The 27011-nt window shown below is 40.0% G+C and overlaps 1 protein-coding gene across 6 annotated transcripts; it reads right to left on the reverse strand.

Annotated features, from left to right (window-relative positions):
• Window positions 1-1711: 1711 nt before the first annotated feature.
• On the reverse strand, window positions 1712-26865 carry CNR1 (cannabinoid receptor 1). Of its 6 annotated transcripts, none has more exons than XM_004454508.4 (2): window positions 26291-26865; window positions 1712-7348 (listed from the first exon to the last, which is right to left on the reverse strand). In XM_004454508.4, exon 2 carries the CDS (start codon window positions 7283-7285, stop codon window positions 5867-5869), a length of 1419 nt encoding a protein of 472 aa, XP_004454565.2. In that variant the 5' UTR covers window positions 7286-7348; window positions 26291-26865; the 3' UTR covers window positions 1712-5866. The 6 variants fall into 6 exon arrangements, with proteins under 6 accessions (XP_004454565.2, XP_004454563.2, XP_004454562.2 ...); XM_004454506.3 differs by lacking the exon at window positions 26291-26865 and adding an exon at window positions 26069-26213; XM_004454505.5 differs by lacking the exon at window positions 26291-26865 and adding an exon at window positions 25384-25900.
• Between the last annotated feature and the right edge of the window lie 146 nt (window positions 26866-27011).

The following is a 27011-nucleotide window of genomic DNA, read 5'->3' on the forward strand; positions in this document are numbered from 1 at the left end:
TGAATGATCCAGAACTACATTATAGGTTTAAAAATTTCTCCTCCAATATTCTTTCCAGCACAATAGCTGCCTTTGTCAGTCAAAGCTGGATATCTTTGACATTTGCCATGATTCTGATGCTAGCCCCAAAAATTGTGTACTGGGTAAGGAAACTTGGAACTTTTTCAAGTGGATCCAGCTTGTTCAGAAAAGTAAAGAATTCTATTATTATTATTATCATTTTCATCATCATCAACTAATGTACTGCATTTCATTAATCACTTATTTCATAGTGTTAAGAGAAAAATTAATTCATTTGCTGTACAAATATTTGAGTATCCATATTCAAAGCAACAACGAGGTGTTGCAGTTAATACTGGGAAGTTCCAGGGTCTCTTTTTTCTCTTAATCCAAGACTGCAACTGTAACATTCAAATTATTCACCCCATTTGTGAATTTCTTCCTGTCATTCTCTTTTCCTTTGAATATATCACAGGGAACTATTTATGCTATAATCCTACATATTCATTGCTTAGCCTGGCCCAGGAACTGCTGAAGTGTTTAAAACAACAGCTCAAAGACTTGTATTTCTTAAATGTCCAGAGACCACCTCAATCCATGTTTCATCCCCTCCTAAACTAACCAGGCGGGTACATCCCAAATTTCCCTCACCAGCATTCCAGGGACAGGAAGCTGAGGAACAATGCTGAAGTGTATTGTTCACCTTCTATATTCCAGCTTGGAGCTAAGAACTTCTCATTTGTCACCTTCAATCCAGGAAAAATGCTTATCATAGAATATTCTAGGAGTGAAAATGGGCATTTTTTCCAGTTGGAAACATCCATGGGTGATGCTGTGGAGCTTCTGCAATACCTCCACTGGTTTCGTTTCTACATAATTCAAATGCATATTTCAGTATAGATGGCAGCACATATTATTGATTGAGGGTCTGTTTTTGAGTTTTTAGATGCCATTTGAAGACACTGAAATATGTGTTCTTCTTCCAGCAAGTCACAATACAAAATTTAAAATGTAAGAATGCATACCATTTACTTTTTTAAAAAGAGCATTCAATATATGCAGTTAGCCACAGTGTTTACGAATAAGGTAGAATAATGAAACTCCCTTAGTTATTAAACAAAGATAATCTACTTTCAAATATTGATCAACTCCTCATTTGAAAAATTTAAAACGTTCTTTCAAAATTGACTGCAAGCATACTTTATCTTAGTAATAGTATGTAAACTTAACTGTCATGCTTTTTATTTCATTAGAAAATTTTAAAATGTATTTTCTCCAATTGTTCAGATAAAAATTGTGTGGGTTTTTATAAAATGTTGAAAAGCAATCTTCTCTTTTACATGGTTCAGAATATATGATGCTTATGAACTCCTTAGATTTATATAAGTTTTACTAAGTCTGCTAGGTCCCAATTTAATTTATACATTGTGAATAGTGTATTCATTTTCATTCACTGGAAAATCATTTAACTTTAATGAAATAATCTTTAAAGAGATATGGCAGGCTGTTCTCCTTTACTGTGCAAATGATGACTCTTTGTATGTTCTTCCCATGTTAAAAATGAATATATGAATTCAACTCGTCTCCACATCTCAAATAAAGTATAAAGATCTTCTTAGAGAAAAATAGTTGTCCAACATTTTTTTAAAGACATCAAGTCCCTAGTGTTTTAACATCAGACTGTGAAATAAGAAAGGCAAAATTCAAAGCATTTTATGATCCTCATGATAATCTAGAATTTTATTTGATTCCAGGTAACTTTGGACAATTGACATGATGGATGTTTTCGCTTTGAATAAGTAACAGTTTAATTACATCATTGAAATAAAATATTGCGTGGGCTTAATACATTGTAAATTTTACAGAAGTACTACTTTGCTGTAGGAATTAAATGACTGAAGCTACATTTAATAACAATCTTACCAGTAGTTGTATACAAAGTATTATACAGATCACTAACGAAGATACTGCAGCAGTTGCAAGGATGATACCAGTTCAACAAACATCTAACAATACAATATTCTTCTAAGAGGAAAAGTAATAATGTTAGATTTACAAACAAGAAAAAGTTATGTTTTCCACTTGAAACATTGGAAATAAGAATTCAGATAATCTGGTATCTTGATTCATATTATTACAAGAAAGGCTTCCTTTCTTGGGGAATCTGATCCCCAACAGGCCTAGTACATTAAGTGCACATGAAGGTAGCTTCTAGGATGCCACAGCACTGCAAAGAAACTTTCCTATCTGAAAATTACTGATTTGTAAGCCACCACTTGAACATCTGTTTTTTTTAAAACCTATTTACATACATTCGGCCCAAATCAGTAGATAAAATGTTTTGTCTATATTACAATAGGCATTGCTAACATTTCATCAGAGGCCAGTGCAAGGCAATTGTTAATAGCCTTTGCCCAGCATTTAGGAGATTTTAAAATATCATACAAATATACAGTTAGATTGTGAGAAATCTAATTTTGCGCATGGTCTCAGTAGTCTCTTGTACACACATGGAATGGCAGAAATCAAGCAACAGGACGGTAAGTAGATGCTACTCATCCAAGGCTTAATTCTCATCTGGTGGTTGGGCCTGTTTCCTGCAGAGCGGGTTTGGGAGGCAAAAATCCCTTCCCACTTAATGCCAGTTCTCTCTGACTCAAAGGGTCAAGGAGGCTTGGATTCATCTCCAGGAGGATACAATTGTAGCTTCTCCGGATCCCATGTTTCTTTTACCTAGACTTCTGATGCAATGAAAATAGTGGTTCTTGAAGACAGCCTTACTTGTCTAAATGAAACTGTTATACTAGGACCAAAGATTCATCATTACTCTGAAGCAACTGAGCAGGTTGGGAATTTGGCCCTTTCTGAAGACATGGGTGATGGTGAAATGCCTGGTCAGGACAAATATGTATCCTTGGAGGGAAGCTGGTAACTATGGAATTGGACCTTATGCAACTTACTGATATAGAAATTATATTTAAATTAATGGATTTAATTAAGGGTTAATTAATGAATTATACTAATGAATGGTAATCCTAATGAGTATGGTCATTAGGGAGAAGATTTTAGCCACTTGGGTTAGGAAATAATATTAAAAATGTTAAAGTGAATGGAACTAATTTTAAACATTTTAAAATGAAGGTGGTATAACATACATGAGAGTTCACAGATATTTCTTAGAATATCATTAAGCACCAAGTTTAGTGCTGTCAGCCCCATTGTCCCTTATTATATACGATTTGGATCTTGAAAGCACAAGACACTATAAAATTTACATTGCATACACACAAAAGCAGTTTCAACAATGAATCCTGGTATTTTTTTTATACCTCTAACAAGGATTTCCTCTTCACCAGGTCTTCAGAGCTGAGAAGAGTTGATATATCCCTGAGCTCCAAAACCAGTGGACTAATATCCAGGATGACTCAGGACAAAAGACTAGTGATTCTTCAATGGAAGCATGACCCAGTGAATTTTTTCATAAGCAAACTTCTGTCCTTCAAAAGACAATTTATTAATTTTCTAGCACCCTGAGCCATCATCTGCATATCACAGAGAGGTAAAGTGAGGGAAACTTTCAAGTGGATTCCAGCTGTATGGACAGACAAAAGTATTCCAGCATGGTACACAGATCACACTCAGCCTTAGGCCATAAATTGTAAGCAGGGACATTCCCTCATCAGACTGTGTGGCCATCTCCATAGCTAGAAATCCCCAGAGAAATACCAGCTCCCCAACTTTGCTTTATGCTATGCAGGCCTCAAAGCACTGCAGGAGTCATGATTTATCTGGATACAGACAAGAGACAGTAAGTAAAATTGGTGAGGGTCAAGCAGCTTCTTAAGCAATACCATTCCTTTCTGGAAAAGGGCCCAATTCTGAGCATCCCTGGCACCATGAAGGAATAGACGACAAAAGCCAGGCTCATTTGCATGCTTTAGCAGAGCTTGACAAGCATGAGTGGAGGAGCTACTTCTTCAACCTAAGCCTACCCGGGCAAAGCCGGGTGGCTGGGTTGTCACCAAGGGCACCCGAGGCAGGCACAGGCCATGTGAGCCCCAAGCATGAGTGTGTTAGCTTCTCACTGCCCTTTTCTCTCACCCACTGCCTGACCTGACTTCCCTAGCCATGTTGGGTGGGGCTGGTAGTCTTACTTTAGCATGCTGTGTCCAGTATACCCACTTACTATAGTGCTATTTAAATGGGGCCACACTACTTACAGCATGGGCAATAATCAAAATGCTGAATTACAGCATGGGTAGTAATCAAAAAAGTGGTCTCATTGGCATATATGCACTGCTTGTGTTCTACTGTTTTCATAAAAATCTACCTTTCCCTTTTGCTGAACTGAAAAGTGTTACAGTTTGTAGTTTTTAAGAACCAATTCCATTTTAATGACTTACAACTCCATGGACTTATCAATATTAGATGCTTAGAAACTAAAACACTCTCATTTCTCACCCTTAACACTGTAAATACAAACCTTCACTTGAATGTTTGTCATTGATGATTCCTTGCTAAACATGGGCTTTGTGTAATATTTAAAGGTCAATTTATTAATACTTGGCCCGATCTCTTAAAGGGAGGGAGGCTTCTGAATATTTATAGTCAGTATTTTTTTTTAATCACCAGTATTTCTGGAAGAACTCAATTTTAGAAACTGAATTCATGTGCAAGAGTGCAGCAAGGTACAGTTTATACTTGATCACAGTTTTCTCACTTTATGACATTACTGTAACAGTTACGGGGTAGAAACACATACACACATTTATATTCACACTCATACACACAGTATAATTTTACTGACCCAGACAATACTTCTTTTCAATTAAGAAAAAAGAAGACGACTCTTGTTTGGTCACCTGGGCATGAAATCTACTTAAACCTGGAATATAAGAATGCAATATTCTTCAAGTAAACAACTGCACAGTGATAACAATATACATTAAGATTGACACATGCTGTCTTAAGAGGTCCGATAGCAGCTAAAGGCTAAAAAGGTCAGAGATGCCAGCCAGAAAAGTCAGTATGCTTTCTCTCTTCTGTTCTGATTGTAATCCATTACTCAACAGAACCACTAGAGTCCAGAAGATAAAATGTCCTCATATAAAAATGCAGGGGTAATACATTTTTAAGTGTCAATGAATTCTGGTCAATAGTTTGAATAGTCTTCAAATTCTTCTTGTTGTGTGCACAGAAAAATAAATCTTTATGGATATTTCCATGTCAAATTTAGATACAGATATTCGAACTAAGACTAAGGTTTCTGAATTACAGCATGGGCAGTAATAAAAAGTGGTCTCATTGGCATATATGCACTGCTTGTGTTCTACTATTTTCATAAAAATCTACCTTTCCCTTTTGCTGAACTAGACAAATATAAATAACACATAGTAAACACTGATACACATCTCACAGGACACAATACATTTTACAAAAAATCTCTACTTTAGTACTATAACTTGTAAAAATGGACATCTTTGATACTTAGGGACAAATACATTTCACATTATAATGAAATTTATGGTTACAAAGGCATTACTCATTTGATGGCGTTTTCTATGGCTACAAGGACTTCAAATTGCGTAGCCAAAGGTTTTCATCCTACTTCACTGAGACTTTGAAGGACCTTTGAGTTGTAAAGCAGCAGGCTTTCTTCACTGTAAACCCTTGGGGGACTGAGTCTGAGAACCTAAACCACTGAAACGTCAGGGAACCAAAAAATGATCGTGACAGTCACCTGTGCACTGAGCATGGGAAAATTAAAAGTATAACCGATGAGACGCAGACTCCTCTAGATTGTGAGCTTTAAAAAAAAAAAAAAAAAAAGGATTTCTTTTCCCGTGCTGCCAGGGTAGCGTCAGGCTCACAGAGCCTCAGCGGACGTGTCTGTGGACACGGACATGGTCACTTTGGCGATCTTGACCGTGCTCTTGATGCAGCTTTCCGCGGCCCTGTGGACGCTGGCCGCGTTGTTTGCGTGCTTGTGCAGACAGTCCGAGTCCCCCACGCTGTTATCGAGGGGCTGTGCGGTGCCTTCGCACGAGGGGAACATACTGCGGAAAGCATGTCTCAGGTCCTTGCTCCTCAGGGCATAGATGATGGGGTTGACGGTGGAATTCAGCAGGCAGAGCATGCTGCAGAAGGCAAACACCGTCTTAATGAGCTTGTTCATCTTCCCGAAGACATCGTAGACCATGATGGCGAGCAGAGGGCCCCAGCAGATGATTAAAACCACAAGGATCAGGACCAGCGTCTTGGCCAGCCGAATGTCCATGCGGGCTTGGTCTGGCCGAGTCACCTGCACTTTGCCGTCCTCCGACGTGTGGATAATGATGCTCTTCTGGGTGCCGCGTTGGATCATGCGGACCGCGTGGCTGTGGGCCTTCCAGAGGATGTACATGTAGGCGTACACGATGAACAGCAGCAGCACGCTAGTCACCCCGATCCAGAACATCAGGTAGGTCTCGTCGATGAGTGGGAAGATGTCCGAGCAGACTGACTGCAGCTTCTTGCAGTTCCAGCCCAGCAGGGGCAGCACGGCAATCACGATGGCAATGGTCCACATCAGGCAGAAGGCCACCACGGCCTTGGGCCTGGTGACGATCCTCTTATAGGCCAGGGGCCTGTGGATGGATATGTACCTGTCGATGGCTGTGAGGAACAGGCTGCCCACCGAGGCAGTGAAGGAGGCTGTGACCCCGCCCAGTTTGAACAGGAACACATTGGGGCTGTCTTTGCGGTGGAACACGTGGAAGTCAACGAAGCTGTAGACAAAAATGACGCTCCCCAGGAGGTCTGCCACGGCCAGGCTGCCAATGAAGTGGTAGGAAGGCCTGCAGCGCAGGCTGCGAGAGTGCAGGATGACGCACAGCACGAGCAGGTTCTCCAGGACCGTGAAGGTACCAAGCGTGAGGGACAGCACGGCGATGGCCAGCTGCTGGCTGGGGTTCAGAATCATGAAGCACTCCATGTCCATGAAGTTCTCCCCACACTGAATGTTCTCCTCATTGTCCTTGTAGGATGAAAGAGACTTGTTGTAAAATTCTGTGATGTTCACCTGGTCTGCTGGGACTAACTGGGGGCTGTCTCCTGCAGTCATCTTTTCCTGGAAGGGACTTCCCCTAAAGGAAGTTAAAGGGAATTTCTGTGGGAAGTACCCTAGTTTGGATGCCATGTCGCCTTTGATGTCTTCGTACTGAATGTCATTCGAGCCCACGTAGAGGAGGTCTGTCGTGATGGTGCGGAAAGTGGTATCTGCGAGGCCATCTAGGATCGACTTCATAACCTCAGTCTTCAATTAGGCCAAACTCAAAACGATTGGGAAAGAGACCCGCAGGAGTGAATCCTAACAGGAGGGAAAACAAATAGGCTGAAAAGGATGAGAAAACCAGGAGAAATGAAAAACAACAATACACATCCCAAACATGTACCATCGGGCCATTTCATTCCTTTCTCTGAACACAGGTCAAGTTCATTCAGATTCAGTAAACAAAGTGAGTCAGTCACTCAGAGAAAAGCCACCTGAGTCAGGGGATGTAGCCACACACCAGAAAAAGTTGTTGGCTTCCTTATTTAAGTTCTCTGGAGTTAAATCACCACCTCGGTCCCATAGGGACCTCCAGAGTCTGAGAGGTCAAGCTAAGTGAAATGCTTCTTGGGCGCTGCATGCATTTCTGTCGTGTTACGGTGCACCACCTGACTTCTAACGTGTGTGCATGTGGAGTTCTAATGCCGGAGGAGGCAGGGGGAGAGTAGCTTTAATGTGTCACACAATCTCTTATCTAAGGCATTGTCACCTTGACAGACAGGTAAGACAAACAAAGAACAAGACAGTGTAGAATCAGGTGTTAGTTGTGTCCTCTGTGTTCAGTGTAAAGGGGAAGGAAGAAATCGTTGAGAACCAGAGGAAGCATGAGGACCGGGCATGAAGATCTCAGTTCTACTCTTGAGTCCAAGCTTCCTCACCCAGTGAAGGTGAGGTTTGACCTGAGCCATGGCTGAGATGAACTTCAGTTCCAAAATTCTACACCAACCAAGAAAACTTTCACGAAGGGCAAACTTGCACAGAGCCTTATGGGAAGACCAAGACTTTGAAGACTGGAAAGAAGTGATGGTGGAGGGTGCTGCCTGACAGTGTCCCCCAAGAGCAGTGCAGAGAGGCAAAATGCACCAGTGACAGGAGATGGTGGTCAAGGCTCTCCATGAGGGTTTCATAGGAAATCAGGATAAATGAGCAGAGGGGGCCAAATACTAAGAATTTGTCAATTCCAAGCAAAGGAATTTGGCTGATCTTACTATTTACAATGTTTGCTAAAAATGTGGTTGTTAGGCTTTTTAATTTATTAAAAATGTTCAAAAGAGTGACTAAAGTAATCATAAAAACCAGTATTTCATCTATTTCCTTTTATTGTTCCTAAAGACACGACACTGCACCAGGAGAAAAAGAGAGTGATTATCTTAGAACTCTTGGTCCTCCTGTTAAAATTCAGAAATTCTACCTTTCACTCTTTATTCACCCATTCGACTAACTGATGGGCACCCCTGGTGTGCCAGGCACTGTACTAGGCCCTTGGGTGGCAGCAGTGGCAGCAAAGGCAGAGCCACTGCCCACACAGAGCCTGCAAAGCAACAGCCCTCAGCAGTCACATGACAGGGAAACCAAGAAAGGCCCCTGCAGTCCTTTTACCTGATCGGTGTCGCCTGTTTTGGGGGCATGGAGACACCACCAAACAGAGAGCCCAAAATTGACTCTTCCATGGGTAATTTGCCACCACTTAGAAAATCAGAGCTTTCTTTCCTCTCTGGGTCTGTGAGCCAGGTGTGTACATTCTCCTGCATTGTCATAGAACAAGGCACACGTGAGTCATGAGCTTCTTGACGGGAGGCAGGGTTTTCAGGGCTCAGACCAGCCAGACACCCAGTTTAGAGTCTGTTCAGCCAGCCAAGTCAGGGCAGAGGCACAGGCTAGTTGTGAGGATAATCAGAAGGACACAGAAGATGATATGTAAGGAACCTATTTGTTACAAAGCCCCAGCATATTCTCAACCTATCTTTTGCTTCTCAACACCCACCCCTACTTAAACACAGCTCACTGGCTCTGAGGGATGCCTTGCTGCTCTTAGAATATACCACTGCAGTGGCACATCTTCCTCCTCACTTCCTGCCCTTCCCTGTCTGAAATACTCATTTCCCAGCTCTCTGCCTGTTAAACTTATCTTTAAAGCCTAGTTCAATGCTACCTCCATTCTGAGACCTTCCTGACCAGCTCTCCCACCAGGCAGACTAGTTCCACCAGCTCATTTTTCTATTATAGGCCTCATTAGATCACAGAATCATGAGTTTACCCATTTCCTTCCTAACTAGAATGTGGTTCCAAAGCATAGGATTATGTCTGTTTTGTTTTGGTTTTTCTTATGTGTTTCACCAGCATAACTGCAGCAGAAGATGGGGGTGGGGGAGGACTGAGCTCCCTTAGAGTTCTGAAATGTTCCTATGAACCTGATAAAGTGGCGGTTGAATTCTGTTAGCTGAGGCATTAAAACAGTTATTTAATAATAGGTATTTGCCTTTGCAAATTTACAAAATTAACAAAATTACAGGAGAGGAAAGGTAATTAACTCAATGGATAGTTAGTCTGAAAACTAAAGCTTGAGTCCACATTTCTAAGCTGCTACTGGGAGCCATTCCATGACTTCCATTCTGTAAGTCATCTTCCCACAAGGAACTAACTCTCCCTTCACAATTCCGTTTAAAAATAAGTCTTTTAAAATTTCAATTATATACGTGTGTGTGTATACAAATAGCTGATAGTTGTATATAATTCGAAACTCAAAGGGTACAGAAGGATATACAGTGAAATGTCGATCTCACCTCAGAGGCAAGATGTAATAGTGTGTTACTCCCTCCAGAGATATTTCAGGCACATCCCTTTGATTTTCTTTTTAACAAATAATAACATGCCACATATTCTTCTGAACCTTGCTTTTCTACTAAAAGTTGATGTTGAAGAAAGTTCCATGTAGTCCACAGAGGTCCCTCATCATTTAGCAGCTGCCTCGCAGATCTGATAGAGAAGACCAGCCTCCAACTGAAGAAGGTGTGGGTTACTTATAATTTTTTGCTATCACAAATAATGCTGCAATGAATTACCTTGAACCATGTCATTTTTCTTCCTTTTCTTACAGTCATCCCAGCTCACACTTTGGACTTTCCTTGGACTCCTTCTTGGCCTCTACAAGCAGGTAAACCACTAAGTCTTGCTGATTTTTCCCTTTTAAGTCTTGAGTGTTTATTACATGCAGGTGACATTCTATGTCTTTTACATGTATCAACTCATTTATTCTCACAGTGGCCCTATGAGATAGGTGCTGTTGGAACCATGTCCATTTTACAGATGAAAGTCATAGGGATGGTAATTGATTTGCTATTCGTATAGCCAGTAGGTGGCAGAGCTAGGATTAGACCTAGATGTTCTGATGTTCTGGCTCTAGAACCATGCTGTCCAGTAAAAATATAATGTGCACCCCTAGGCAATTAAAATTTTCTAGAAACCAGGTAAAAAGAAAAAATGAAAGGTGAATTAGTTTTAATAATAATATATTTATTTAAACCAGTGTATCCAAAAATACCATTTCAATGTGGCACTGGCTACATTTCAAATGCTTAAAAGCCACATGTGGCATTCACTTCCATTTTGGACAGTGCAGCTCTAGAGCCTCTGCTCTTAACCTTCATGATGTACCATCTCTCTAACATAACACAGGTTTACTACCATCTCTCCTCTTTTCCCCACTGATACCAATGAGTCAAAGCACAAGCTAATGGAGAGAACCCCAAACTAGGGGTTATGGATCCATCAGAGTTAGGGTCACATCTACACTTGGGCAAGTAGTTACTCTTTCTAAGCCTCAGTTTTTCATCTGCAAAATGGGGATGATTATGATGATAATAATGACAGTAGAGGTGATGATAATAATTATAATAATGATGGATGATCATGTCTAAATCGCAGGATTGTTCTGAAAATTAAATTTTAAACTGCGTGTAAAGTCCTTCACATAGTGCCTGGCACAGAAACAACTCTTCAACAAATATTAATTATTATTATCATTACTTAGTACTTATGGTTCTTTGCCATATATTATTAATTATATCTCAAAACAATTTATTGCCTAATTAGATAATAGGCTGCCTGTTTGTTTCCCCGAGCACTGAAAGCAGGAAGCAAACAGAAGAAACATACATGAGTGAGAGAGGGGAACCTTCCCCGAATATCTTTTATATTCCAGGTATTTAAGTGCCTCTTCATACATTTTTTTCATTAAATCATCACAACAACCCTATTGGGTGCTTATTTATAATTCCAGTTTTACAATGGGAAACAGATGCCATTAGATGTTAAGTATACTTTAGTTATCTCCTACTGAATCACTATTTCCTATCCCAGTCCATCTAGTTTTCCTGGCCCCAAAGATTAAAATTTTAGTCAGTATTTGGAAAAGCTATAAAGCTTCTTCAGTGAAGACAAAGGATCACGGACATTACTTCAGGAATGCAACAACATGTGTTCCTGTGATTTACTCTGTATTAAGATCCCACATATATGGTACCAATTTCCCATTTTAATGTGACCAAGCACTTTCATTAAAACAAACTAGCTTGTTAAAAGCTGAGCCAGGGCATGGCATGGTTATGAGATATTGAGTAATTTCTGTCTAATATAAGCCAATTTTAATTAAAGAATATAGTTTAAAAATACATGGATTCTGTGCAGTTCAAGGATCTTAGTAATATTAAAACACCACTGTGAACAGGCGATTTTAGCAGTTAATGGGATCACAGCAGGAAAACTGTTTCTGCATTTTAGTAATTCTTTCCTTTATTTCTACATTTGGATTATTATAGTAATTTCCACCTTATTATTTTTTGCATTGGGCGTTTTCTTGGAAAGTTCATTAGTTATACAGTTTAGGCTTTGGGGGATGCAGCTGCCATTAATTTTTGTTTGCTATTGGGAAAATCATAATCAGAAATTAATACTAGAAGATGTGTAGATGCACCTATTAAAGTAGTTGGTTTTTGTTACAACTATAGTAAAAGAGTGATTCAATGACATTTTAGGGGATATTACTAGAATTCTATTTTTAAGTACATGGCCAACATACTCTAACAATTTAAATTACCATAAATCATGCCATTATAGTAACAGTAAGAATATTTTAATGTGTCTTATCTATTATGTTTTAAACCCCATATTTTAGAATCATCTGTTCTTTTTGTTCATCTCTACAGATCCTTTCCCCCAAAACATAATTCCTCCCACCCCCATGATCCCCACCACATACATCAACTAGTAGGTTATGGTATCATCAAAGGAATTTTATAGACATGGTAACAGTAGAGAGTTTTCTCGTTTTTTTTTTTTTTTCAAGAAATGTTTATCCAGAATCTATATCTTTTATAACCATTTTGGGTATAAAACATCCATGTTCTGATTAGGTTGAGCATAAAGTAAGTCCTCAAAACAAGACTGCAAATAGCATTAGAGCCATTTCTAAATCAGGGTAATTTAATATCAATGTTATTTTAGTCTGTATTTCCCCACTGAAGAAGATGACCTGCTTTGTTTTAGAGAGGCATTTCAATAATTTAGATATTTATCACTGTTATAGCTAGGGTCAAAATCCTTCTAAGATGTTCTGGGCTGTGTAGTGTCTCTCAGAGAACAAGCAGTAGACGAATACTTTCTCCCCAGAGAAAAGGAGAAACATGCTTGAAGTGCCAGAAGCTGGTATTCCCTGATATAGTTATAGTTATAAGCGTAGAGTTATTAGCTCCTATTTCCATATATGTTCCTTCTCTAATATAATAAGTTTACAAATGCTCTAAGAAAGCAATGCCAAGCTAACAGTGTCGAAATTAATAAGAGTCCAGAAGAGCAAAAGCAGGAGAATCCCAGACCTTCTTTTAACCCTGTTTTCCCTACTTTGTTAGTTCTGTTTCTTAATGAAAATATTTAGAAATTGACTTTTCTCTCTGCATTTATTTACTCACCCAAATTCTGGGAGATATGAACCTGGTGAAACAAGAAATGGCTTTTAGTTGGACTTTGTGTGCATGCTCCCTGGTTCAAAGAGAAAATACCTCTTTGTTGATAGGTGAAGGAGAAGAAACTGTAAAAGGCATGCTGCACAATTTGGACACCACTTTTAAATACTGCTGTCGAGTGCTTGGTAATGAACTGTAAAGACATGAACAGAATTACTGAGTTCTACATTTTTTTTGGACCAGAGAAATACATCACTTTATTCTTTTAATGATCAAATCTCATATACAAGACAGGCAGCCTTATGGAGTATTTCGTCCATGGACCAGAGCTTCTATTGCACAGGAAACACTACATGTTCTCAGTGGCCTCATAAAAGAGTCATTTGAAGGGTTCAGAAGAGTGAAGGTGCCATTGATATCATTTATTTTCCATTCATTTTTGAGAACAAGTTTGGTTTTACTAACATGATAAAGAAAAATACCTTGCTGACATATTTCTCTAAAGTTGGTAGGAACAATTTTAATTGACTCTTAAAACTGCATTATGTCTAAATCATGTCTCCAATGTGCAGGGCAGATCTTATGAGCCAAAATATAACTCGAAGAATGCGCAATTGTGTCTTTTCTAACTCTTACCTAATCATCATAATTTGCAATTATTGAAGTAAGTTTGGTCACTTTTCCCATCTTTTTCTATAGCAATGTGAAATAAAAGATTGACTTAATTATCCTGATAATTCAGGCAAAAATACATAATCTTTCTTTCTTGTATTAATACCAGCTCCTTTTTCCATATATAAGAGAAAATTCCATTATGCTGGTAATGGTTGGTTGGCTCTAAAAGCTTTAGCTTTTCATATATTTTTTAACATTGAACAGAAGTTATTACTGCAATATCTTCTCTGGTCTATTCTATACTAACAATATGAGCGAGTGTTAGATTTTTCATAGAAATATATCAATTAATACGGGCAAAATAGTTGCTGAGGCACTTATAAGGCTACATTTCTGTTCAAATTTAACCTGAAGTACACCTAATGATTTAATATGTACAGGCTTATTAAAAGAAAGATTTTCAGGGCCCAGGAACATACCTTCAAACTACATTGGCTTAAGCCTTCACAATCAGGTGACAATGCTAAAAGAAAAAGTGAATTGATACAAATTGAGTTACTGACATTCATAATTGATTCCATTTACCACATAATTTTCTTCTGCTATTCAGATATTTCCTCCTCCAAAGTGCCTTTGCCTATTTTTGATAGAGATAACTTTTCTACATAGTCTGTAAGGAAAGTATTCAAGCATAAACCAAGTGGTCTTTCCCTACAAGAAGTCACGCAAAGTTTTCAATGCAATAAATGCTATGGTCCATAGACAAACTACTCCCTAAGCCTGCATAGGAGATTTGATCATTAAAAGCAGAAAGCCATATATTTTTCTGGTCCATAAAATATATAGAACACATTAAATATGTTCATGTCTTTATAGTTCATTACCAAGCTCTTGACAGCAATAGTTAAAAACGTCATCCAAATTGTGAAGCACAGCCTTCATAGTTTCTTCTCCCCTCACCTATCAACGGAGAGGTATTTTTCTCTTCGAATCCATGAACATAGGAACTAAATCTAACTAAAAGCTGTGCCTTGTTTCTCCAGGTTCAAATCTCACAGTAGAGAAAACTCCAATTGTTCAATATTTTTACTAAGAAATATTTGAATGGGTATAACACACCAGGCATTGTGCTAAGTACATCAATATACGGTTTTTTTTTTGTTTAATATTTACATAAAATAGGTAGTATTACAATCTCCATTCAACACACACACAAAAAGAATTAGAGAAGTAAAATTGGCCAGGGTCTCCAACTAGACAACAATGTTGGAACTTCACCCCAGGTCTCCATTACTCAAAGTCCCTGCTATTAACCCTAAGGTCCAGGGAATCATTTAGTAAGACACCCCTCCTTTCATGTCTAGGGAAGGGGAAGAAGTTGGTTTGGGGGGAAGGAGGTGATAAGTAGTACATGACAATTTCACTCAGTGAAAAACTAAATCTGAAGGAACTGACAGCAAAAAAGGGTGACCACAGAACCTACAAATCAACCTTGCCCCACGGTCCTAAAGGACCAAATATGACAAGAAACTATCAGCTGTAAGTCCTAGATCTGGATCAGTATGTTATTTGCAGTGGCTATTGGCAAATAATAAATAACATCTAACTAAACTTTGCCACCATTTTTAAATTTTAGCTAAGGCTGTTTTTGCTCTTCATTAGTTAATTGTAAGGACTATTACTTCTCCTTGTTGTGATGACACTTTCCATAACACCAGTGAGGAATGGAGAGGGCACCTTCTTCAGGTCTGAATGAGACGTGATGGTTGTTAGTAAACGAATGCCTGAAACATCCATTACCCTTATAGAGAAATTCAAACTCACCTGGAATTATTCAACTTCCCACCATGAACACTGTGCTTCTGTCAGACCCAAAGAGAAGAGGACTCTTTGCAGCTAATTACTAAGGTCTTGGCTAGAGGTGGAGGTCAATGGAGAAGAAATGCCTGTAAACTTTACTAGGGCTCTAAGAAGTTACAGACCTCTTGGTGTCCAAAGGGCATAGAGCTTTGTTACTGCAGCAATATGGCCTATGGATCCAGTTACAGGCCCCCACCTGCTTCATGTAGCACATTTTATTGAGCACATACTCTGTGCCTAGAACTGTAGACTTTATACCCCAGGCCATGAACCTTTTCTGTGACACGTTACCCAGAAAATACATTCATGTAGCAGCCCTGGGCATGGAGAAGAGACACGGGAATCATTTACTAAGACACCCTTCCTTTCAGGAAGCAAGGGAAATGACTCTCCACTCCAGCCCACTCCACCAAACAAGGCCCACCCATCTGTCCTCCTCCTCTCACAGATGACAAAATAGAGTAAGGTGTGCAAATACGCAAGGGATATGCTGTTTAATCATCAAATAGTAATGGGCTGTGTAAATCCCCATCAGTAATAGATGCTTTGAGGTTTTCTCCTCCCAGGAGGGATGGGCAATGCTGAGCCACCCTGGGGCAATCCTTCTTGTGTCTAAATGCTTCAGCTCATCACCACCATGAGGGCAGGGACCTGTTATATATGGCCCTCCTTGTCCTCTGCCTGGCAGAATAGGTACTCAATGCCTATTGACTGAAAGAATATTGGTGTGCATCGGCACCATGGCCAGTATAACTTAGCAGATGGCATGAAACTGTGGATGGTTTTACCTGGCATATAGCCAGCTGAGCATTACTGAAATTAAACCTGAACTCTAGTTTCATATAAACGTCTGCCTGGGAAAAAAAAAAAAAAAAAAAAACTGTTCAAATGTAAAAATTATATAAACTGCATGAACATTATTTATCCCAGGATCTTTTATCTCAGTAGCAAACGGAAGTTATATTGATGGGAAGTAGAAGTTGTGGGCCAATGTCAAGTATTTGTTTTTTATTTCATACCTTATTCAGCCTGTGTGTGTGTTATGAACCATAACATTTAGCAACATAATGGTGTTTTACAGAAAGATCTCTTTGTGACATGCAAAACCTTGAATGAATCCTAATTACGTGCTGATGATAGCCTTTAAGGTCAATATTTAAAATTATTATTATTATAACAGGCTTTTTCCTTCTTCCAAATGCTTGTTATTATGCATTGGTCCTTCCCAAATGGGTTTCTCCATAAGCAAGTGTGATTTCAGAAGGTGTCAAAAGAAGCTATGTGAAAACTCAACCACTAGATGGAGTGGCTTTAATAAGCCCTCAAGAATCAATCTGTTATTCTATTCAGTGGCCATAATTCTTGCTTTGGTTGAGCAACTTCTCCTGCTACACCATTTTATGCATTTTACAACTGTATCAATTAAAACATAAAAAAGAAGATATGTAATGGAGGATTAAAGTAGGTTATTACTATTGCCTACAAAAAATAAATTTCTAATTGCTTTTCTGGGGCAAAAGGGCATTGAGAGACTTTAGCATATTGATAAAAATTAATTGTGAATATTTGGAACTCTCCCTGAAGTCAGGAATTAAGAATGAGAAAAGGAAAGTAGTTCTACAGATAACAGATATGTTTATGCCAAGAGATGCAAAAAATAAAACAGGAGGTCTCTGGAGTCCAAAATCAATTCTAATAGCAAAGTCAGCTCATTTCTATTTCTTGAAACATTTGGCGTTCCAATTTCCAAAAATGAGATCGCCAACACTGGTCTTAGCTCTGTGATGGAAAAAAGAGGAAAATTATTTTCTGTTATTATAGGGGCTAAAATGGAATATTTCATCTGATAAGTGAATATTTGTTCAAATAGTCATACAAATCGAGGACACAGTATCTTTCTGAATAGTTAAACTTCTTTCCTGTTATTCTCTCACTGGAAAAATCGTTAAATGTTTTTTATTATTGCATAAATTCAGGGTTCCCTTCAGACATAATTTTAGGATCTAGGTACTTATGTACCACTTACTTTAGTAGAAATGTTCAATAGAAAATTTTCAGTCTGTCCTAAGATACAGACAAAAAATGTTTTCAAGATGCAATAAACTATGGACAAACAGAACTGGAAGAACTAGGATTCAGTGGAGATGCAAAATATGCTCTGAAAATGCAGTTATGATTAAGAAGTAAGCATGCAAATTGGATGCAAGTACAGAATTTTTATGACACTGAATCCATGAGGTAGTTCTATTGTGCTCATTCAAGGTCAAAGCCTTCCCAGGATGCTATGATGCAATTATGACATTCTGAAGAGACCCAAAGAATTAAAGTATTCAGAAAAAGCAACATAAAGATAAAGAACTAGGAAATAAACTGGGTGAGAATGAATTGGGAATTCTAGTGTGCATCTTAAAGGCCAGCCTGAGAAGTTACCCAGTGGTTTTTAAGGGCATGCAGGATTACTCTGAGTCAGTGGCTCTTAAAGGGTGGTCCCCAAATGAGCAGCTTAGCATCACCTGTGAAGTTACGAGAAATGCAAATTATCAGGGTCCCTCTCAGAGCTCATAGGGTTGGGGCTTGGGCGTGTGTTTTAACATGGCCTCGAGGTGATGCTATTGCACTCCAAAGTGTAAGAAACACCGTTATAGATTATGGAGACCTATGAAAAAAGACTCAATGGGGATGGGGTGAGTGGCAATAGAATTAACTTTTATTAAGAAGACTTGAGATTAGAGAGGAAGAAAGAATATTCAATGAGTATAGGTTTTTAAATCATTGAAATGGATTTCTAAAGAAGCCTGCTCATGATAAAGTAGCCTCCCATGGGTGATCTCTGAAAGCAAGGTATTCTTATTTGACTGGAATAGAATAATGTAGTCTAGCCTGGAAACAAGCATAAGGCAGGGGAACTTCTCCAGGTTTTTCAGTCTACAATTCAGGGCTGCTCTGGACTTTTTCAAGAAACATGTATTTTGCCTCACAAAAGAAAGTGCTTCAAGATGCAATATGTACTTACAAAGGATGCAGATATAAATGAAGAAGCCCACACCAGTTTCTCTCAGTTCTTTTTACAAAACCTGTGCAACATTTTTTAGGACTGCTAGCCACTTCTTTCAATACCACTATAAAGAAACTCATGTCTTTAACAGAATAGGAAAAAAAAAAGTAAAAGTAATTAACATCCCAGATAAATATTTTAAAGCAGGGAATGTTTTTGTTTCTGTTCTTCTTTCTCCAAAAGTCATAAAATAATACATCACAGGAGATTAACCCAGAAAAGACAAACTTAAACAGAAATTTTTTAGTGGGCCCAAGTAATTCACAGACCCGCTGCACATTATCTTCATAATTGCCCTGGTAATTATGCAGTTTATTTACACTGCTTATAGCTGGTCAGCCTCTTTCAAAAAAACCTAGAAGTTATACATATTTGGAGATATAACCCAAAGCACTTAAAGGTATGACTCTTGGCAGACCATTTCCTCTCCAATTATCTCATCAATAAAAATGAATCACACATTACTCAATTAGCTTTCTTAGATGAGAACTAAAATCATTGAAAGGTTTCCTTTTTTGTTGTTTTTAAGAACCTAGATGTCATTTCCAAAAGTAGTTATATATTTTCAAAGCAAAATGCCCACATATGCAAAGACAATCTTTGGACAATCTTTTGCTTACTTTGATTATGTGTGAAATTATCTAGCTTTTCTTCTTCTCCACATGCATACTGCTTGCTCACCACAACTTGTACACAAACCTACAGAAAACATTTACAAATTTCAATAGAAATGGAACTGAAATGGTTGGAAATCTGCTCCGTTTAACCTGTCATACTGGAATAAACCAAAATAGCCAAATCATAGTGACATTAAATTAGGTTCCTCTTATAAAGAATAAATAAAGTTGATTTACCTTTAAATATAGCTGAGTTTAAAGCAAGCAGTAGTGAAGAAAGGCATATGACCTAAATAATCATTTTTGCCAGGAGACCAATGGAATTGGTTTACTTGCTATATTAAAAACATCTTTTAGTCTCCTGACCAATAGAAATCTGTATTATTAAACGGCCTAGTACAAATGTTCAAATGTGAATGTAAAATGTTATTTTTCAAAAATGCACCAACTTAAATGTAAAGCTCTTACAACTTAACTCAATTTGTAGACCTCATATTGGTTTCAATTTTCTTCTCTAAAAATGTAGTTTAAAAGAACAGATGAAGAAATGAAGATGGAAAGGGGGGACACTTTCATTTGTACTTGAACTTTGAAAAAGTTAATTTCTTAATTACATTGTATTTTAATTATATTTAAACATGTTACTGGCATATATAGTTTGTGAAAGCAGTTGTCAGTATGTTAAACTACCACAGCAGATTGCCTGGCATATCTTTGAGAAATGCCTCTGTAGTTTTTTTTTTTTTAAAGCAATAGCATGGAATTTGCTAGTAGGAACCCACAAACATATTACATTGTCAAATTTAGAAAACTATACTGCACTATATCTTCTGAAGTTAAAAAGGGGGAAAAAAAAAAGGTAAATGCCCTTCAAAGTTGATAATGGTAGTAAGGAATCAGCCAGATATATCAAGTCTCTCTTCAACGAATCCAAACTCTGAACAATTAATAATCCAAATAAAGGTAGGAAAAAAGACATTAGATAAAATATTGTGTTCTTGGGAAAAAATTATTTGCCCTCTGTGTTAGGAGAAAAGGGAATCTAAATCCCTTTTTGCATTAAAAAAGGTGCAAAATCTATTTTATTAAACATTCAAAAATAGTGAATGTAATACAATTGCACTATGGGTTAATGAAAGAGTTGGCTAAAAAACAATGATTCTCATCTAGCCAGTTTCAATTCACATATTCAAAGAAAACCATAAAGAAACATAACATAACAAATAAACAAATAAACAAAGCACAACTTTGGAAGCTTTCCTGAAGTGCAGGTGTGAATGTCTCCATCTGAGGCTAAAACGGAATTCATAGTATTCCTGGGAACAACAGCTATAGCTTGCCAGGCCCATTTGCTCAAGTTTGATGAGTAAACAGTTCCTCCCTCAAAAACTCATATAAACACAACTACGACCCTCCAGAATTCCATGGTCACCAAACTATTACATTTTGAATAATTAGAGAATTGCCTGTCACAACCTGCTCAAATGAAAGTTTCAATTAGAGAAAATCCCAGTGTCATTAACAATCTGTATGGAAAGTATTTCAAATATATAGAAAATATCAATAAAACTATATTAAGAATATGTTTATACATAAAACTGTCCTAGAAAACTATTACAATGAAATACACTTTATTTCACCATGTGGCACCTTTTTTCAGTGAAGGAATAAGACCCAGGAAAGCTTTTAGTAAATATTTCATGTTAAGAACAAATGGTAATCACACTGATTACTTTATGTAATGGCTTTGACCTATTACTTCCATAAACATATCTATTATCCATGTGGGCAAGTTTGAGATAGAAGTTCATCTAACATCAAACCATTTGAATGTTAGCAAGAGAGGCAACAGGGAATCACTAAAAATCTACCCTTCCTTTTCCCTCTCACACATTTCTTAGTTTTAACTCACTTCTTACAGTATTATTATAACAAATCTAGCTAAGTTTAAAATGTATTTTGTGATACAGGATAACCTTCTAGATTTTCTTCTAACTGGTATAGCCCTAATTTCCATAGTAAACAGCTAGCAAGTTCAGTGAAAATTATGTTAAGCTCATCATTATGTCTCACTAAACTATAATTGAATGCAGTTATTCCCATCCTGGCATATTTTTGAGATTCCTGGCACATGATGGACTGGAATGGCTTTCTACCTATCCCAGAAAACAAGAATAGCCTTGTTTTGATTCTTCAGAGTCCATTGCACAACTGCTTTAAACTTGGGACATTTCCCCAAATATGTAGCACTCATTTAAAATTCCAGAATTGTATCTTCAAATATATAAAGGCAACACATCTAAATTTTTATTTCAGTCATGGCATACATTTTTGAAAAAGTCTGTTTATATATACATTTAAAAGTGTGTTCATGTATCCAATCATCTAAGATTTTGCAGTATATAATTTTATGTTAGGTATATGTTAGATGACATTTGTTTCTTTTAGTCTAGAGAATATTTTGGAGAAATATGAATTGATCTGTGATATGTTATAAGGGTAACGCAATCTAATTTAAGAATATACAGATAAGTGGATTAAATGGTTATCAAAGTATTAAACAGGAATTCGATAGTAAAATGTTGACTACCTCATCACCCAAAAAACAGCATTCATGCAGTTATAATATAAAATTAGCATTTTTATAGGTAGAGAATTAGGAAAGAGCTGGAGTTCAAGTGTTGCCAATACAAAGTACATATTAATAGACTGGTTTCAATTTATTCTTTAACTTCTCTACCAATATTGAGTCAATAAAAGAAAAATCATCAGAGCTTTCCATCTCTTGAACTACAGATAAATATGTAAACATAGACCCAGCACAGTTTTTCAAACAATGTTGGGTCTAGGTTGTTTCAGAGTCAAAAGCAGAATTATAAATAATTTAAATCCAAAGGCTGGTTGCGCTCTAACTATTCGTCAGTTCAATTAGAAAATGAAGAACACAAAAATAGAAGAGGCAGACTTACACTGGTGGAGACACGGCATTCTTTTTAACAGGGAATGAAAGCTCTCATCTGTGTTCTTTATGCAACTGAGCTAACATAATTACCCCCAAGAATAACAGGCAGCAACCTAAAGGACAGGATCCATCTTACTAAACAAATTCAAGAAGCTATAACCAAATTTCATTTCACTAATCATAGGTTTTTAGGTATTTCCAAATTCAATTTATTACTTTTTTTTCCAGCATTCCTGGATAGCTAATTATGGGAAATAATCCCTTCCCTTATTAAGCCAACTGTTTTCTGGAGAAGAAACATTTGGTGAGCGTGGTGAACTACAAACTGCTATTGCAAGTTCCGTTTCATAATAGTTTATTCTTATACAGCAAAATATTCCTCTTATTCTAATTCCAAACACTAATATGCAAGACAACCAAGGAACCTGTCTAAATTTCTTGGTGGTTATTACTAATTCTGAGTCAAAGCAAAGAATGTTACACGATTGTTTTGAAAGAGTTTTCCAGGCTTTGCCTTAGTAATTAATAAGCTGACACTGCATACTAAACACTTATCAACACAATCAATGGGGCTGCTTCTTTCTTGAGAAAATAGGTAAACCGATTCAAAGAGTTTTCTTTTGGCATAGACTGTAATATGTCAAAAATATTGTGGTTCTTTTGGAGAATTTCATCTCCAGCAGCTTCATCTTGGTAACATTTAGCAATTTCACTATTTTAACATTTTGAAATGCCAAAAAGAACACACTGATCCTGCAGCTAAGCTTATTAGAGAAGAGCAATCTCACAGGCAAGACAGAGAGGAACACAGTCCACTGGGAAAAGGGTAAAAGAAAAAGACAGAAAACAGGGGATAACAAACAAAGCCAAGCACTATCCCAATGTGACACCTAATTTTCACCAGAATTTAAAACTTTACACACCAAATTAAATATCACTTATGGATTAAGAGACTAGTCCTAACATTCTTTTATATACATAGATACTGATGCTGTTAAAATTTGGGGACATGAATATCTAATTTGTCTTCCTAACAACGAGTGTATGGGATAGTAATTTTATTTTAGAAAGGTCAGAACCAGCATTTCCACCCTGTGGCATCATTTTACCCCCACGGAGGTTTCGGAGCACAATGAGACTTCTACCCATCAGACACTTGATACATACCTCAGCCAAGATTGCTCCTCGCCTGGAGTGGGAGACATCTTTGAAACAAAAAGAGTCCATTTCCATTAAGTTCTCCTGATAACCTAAATGGATTAGTTTTTAAAAACTATGTCCAACATCAACCCTCTTGCCCAACTACGGTAACTGTTATCATGGCTACAAATAATGCCTGCAGTAGGCAATAGTTAAGATTCTGCAGGTGCATGGATTCTGTTCTTTTATGGATATAATCAGAAAATAATTTGTCTCACTTAAAAAACTATGCATGACCTTTTATTGTGATAAAATTGCTCTTAACTGAGTTAGAGAGGGGGAGGGGAAGGAGCACCAGGAAAAAAAGGGACAGAGAAAAATCAATCAGTATATCTTCCCTTGCAAACTGTCAGTAGGGTGGGATTAGAAAAGCAACACTTTAAATCAGATAAAATCCTATGGGAACCTTAAAGGTTGGTTGCTCTGAGCTTCTCAATATTCTGCAAAATAGATTGATGTCAGTGGTGACACAACTGATACTCAATGTCCACTGAGTTTCCGCTAAGAAATTGCATTTCCCCATTGTTCAAAAGATATTAACTTTGCAATAAAAATGAGAAGTTATAGGCCCAATAGATTTACATTTCAACACGTTTAAAACCAGTAAATCTGTTCTAATCTCTTACTGGATTAAATGCAGCGGAGGCTGAATATACCAAGAAAGCAACAACAAAGGCAAGAATATCACTTATTTGGAGGAAAAAAAAAGATTGGAGGTATAATGATTAATGGGTTACTAAATATTTTTGTCTCATATGTCAATTTAATAGCTTTGAGAGAGAAACAATCTATTAAAATTAGAAACATGCATGCTGCTTTTCAACTTCCAAATGACCAAAGACAGTTTCTCAAGTCTAACGTCTATCACAGCAAACACATTTGCATTCAGAATGTGATCCGTTTATGATTGTGAGCCTTAAAAACAAGAAATGTCTTTTTAAAATGCAGAATCAACTTTATTCCTCTAATGGCCAGTTGTGAGTTAAACGGTTTCATCAACATTCAAAATGTAGGTATCAGTTAAATGCACATTTGTTTTCCTCAAAGAAAAGTGGCTCCTACAGCTAGATTTTCTATATCAAAAGTTTATTATTTGACATACATTACATGACATTCAATATTTTACTTTAGTCCATTTCTAAGGTTTGCTGCAGACATTGATGTATTTCTCTGGGAAGACTTAGTTGATGATATGGTTTACAGACATAAAGCAGCAACTGAAGCGCCTGTTTTTCAAACATTCACATTACACATTTTCTACAGACATCAGTGTACACAGAGAGCCAGGTGCACACACATCCAATAAATAGTAAATGGTGGAAACCTCCAGAAGTAGCACAGACCACAGTTCACAGGCTGGAGCCAGGCAGCTAAGTAAACACCGACGCACGATTAGCTCACACGGAATAAGAACTCAACGAAGGACACTTGGGGACTGCACTGGTCAGTACCCGAGGGAGCGGGAAGAAGAAAAAGTATTTCCAAACCCAACTCTGTCAGGTCTTACCCTTCGCATCCCCCAGTCCTCGGAGGAGACGCTCCCTTGGCACCTCTCGCCCAGGGCAGGGGCTGGTTCTCCGTTAGAACGAAACGTACCCCCTGACTCTACGCAGAGCTCTGCAGGGAGCCGAGGCGCCCCTCCTGGGCCAGGGGAAGGCACTGGCGCCGCGGGAACCAAGGAGAGGTGGAGGCGGAAAAGAAGTGGAGAAGGAAGAGGTGGCAGAGGGAGTAGCGGCAGGAGGCGGCGCCGGCGCTCGGACGCCAGCGAGGATGGGTGGGGTGGAGCGGGGTGTGCCTCCGTCGGTCAGTCAGTAAGTCAGTCGGTCCGGACTGCCCGCGCAGCGGCGTTCCCCGCCTCCGGTACTGGCCCGCAATAGCGACGGGGGAGTCCCTCCGTCCCCCTCCGCTCCCGCCGCCCGCGAGTCTCTCCCCTTCCCCGGGCCTTTACTGGGTCCTCCCGCTCGCACGGCCGGGCCCGGCGCGGGGCCGCCGGTCACCGCCAACCGGGGCGCCCGTCGCCTCACCCCGCTCGCGCGGTCCCTGCCTCTCTCTCCGCTCGTCCGCTGTCTCTCGCTCCCTCTCGCTCTAGTGCCATTTATGAAGCGCGGTCCCATCACGTGTTAATGAGCCTTTGTCCTGCCCTGGCAGCGGCGGCGGCACAGACCCCGCCAAGGGAACTGCGCTGGGAGGGACCGAGCGCGCCGCGCAGAGCGGCGCCCGCGGCTCCAAACTTTGCAGGCGCGGGGCACCTGCTGGGGCGCCAGCCCCGGGACCAGAGGGGACGAGCCTCTCCGGCCCGTGCCCCCTACTTCTCCTCTTCCTCCTCCTCTGCCGCCGCCACGATCCCGGGGTCTCCGGCTGCCATGACCCGGCTGTCTTCCCAGATACCCTCACATCCCGGCCGGCCGAGCAAGGGTCGCATGCCTGCGCCGCCCCCGACCTGGGGGCCATTAATCACGCGCGCCGGGACTGCGCGCAGCGCCAACACCTTGCGCTGGGGTCACGTCTGGGGCAGTCGGCTGAGCCGGAAGGGGAAGGGGAGCCGAAGGAGTCAGGCTGAAGCGTACCGGGCCTGGGGGTGCGGCCTCCAGCCCCACTCCACCTACCGCAACCCACCCCAAACCACCCCCGCGGCGGAGAGCCGCGAGCCGGGTCCCCGGGGCGGACGAAGCCTTGGGGCCGCGCCGCGCAGCCCCGAGCCGTTGCTACCTGGCGGCGGTCTCGTGGCCACCTGTCCTCCGCCCTCGGGGCACTGCCCGGCTAGGCGCTCTGCGCTTTCTCCCTCCTCCGCCGCCCCCGCGCGGCGCAGACCACTCGGGCGTGCCCCAGCCGCCGGGCCCGACTGCAAACAGTTGGCACTGTAGGCGGATGGCTACACGCCTCCCGGCCCAGGGCGCCCTCCCTACCGCCCCGGGGCCCCGCTCCTCGCACCTTCTTGCTGGAGGAGGACGCCCCCCTCCAGGGCCGGGATGGGGGCGCTCGGGCTTGGGGGCGGCCCTGGCAGGCGTCTGGGGATCCGCGGTGCGCCCGGCGGCAGCGGCAGGAATTAGGGGACATGCTCGTTAATTGGTTCCACTATCAGCCGCCGTCTGCCTCCCATGTGCACGGATCAGACCTTAATTGGTCTTTACATTTATCATGGTGAATTGCGAACCTACAAACAAGCCCCAGCCGCTGCCTCGGCCGAGAAGGCGTCCCCTTCCCCTGAGGTGCCCTGGCTGCGTTGTGTTGGCGGCGATTGTTGTTATTTAGACGTCTTTATCTCTCCTGAGCTGAGTCGCGGAAGGACTGCACGGTATCCACCTGATGGAGCCACCACGTCGCTACGGCCCCGATGGCCCCGCCGAGCGCTAGGTTCTGTTCCTGACCCGGGTCTCTCCGTGGCTGCCTTGACGTTGAATTTATGACACCTTGTGGGGGATCCGGCAAAGTCTGGGTCCTCATGCCTCTCCATCCTCTGGTACCGCCCCTCGCTCTCTTCCCGCTCCAGCCCAGAGCCTAACAGCAATCGTAACACATTTGGGCCCCATATTGTACTACGCGGTGAGAATCCAGAAACTGAACCTCTCAAGGAAAGGGGCCAGGCTGGTGAGAAGGAGCCTGGAGATTAGGAGGGCCCAGACTCCTGGAGGAAGGAAGGCTGCAAGACCCT

The sequence above is a fragment of the Dasypus novemcinctus genome, chromosome 11 (assembly GCF_030445035.2).
Source record: "Dasypus novemcinctus isolate mDasNov1 chromosome 11, mDasNov1.1.hap2, whole genome shotgun sequence".
Classification (NCBI taxonomy): domain Eukaryota; kingdom Metazoa; phylum Chordata; class Mammalia; order Cingulata; family Dasypodidae; genus Dasypus; species Dasypus novemcinctus.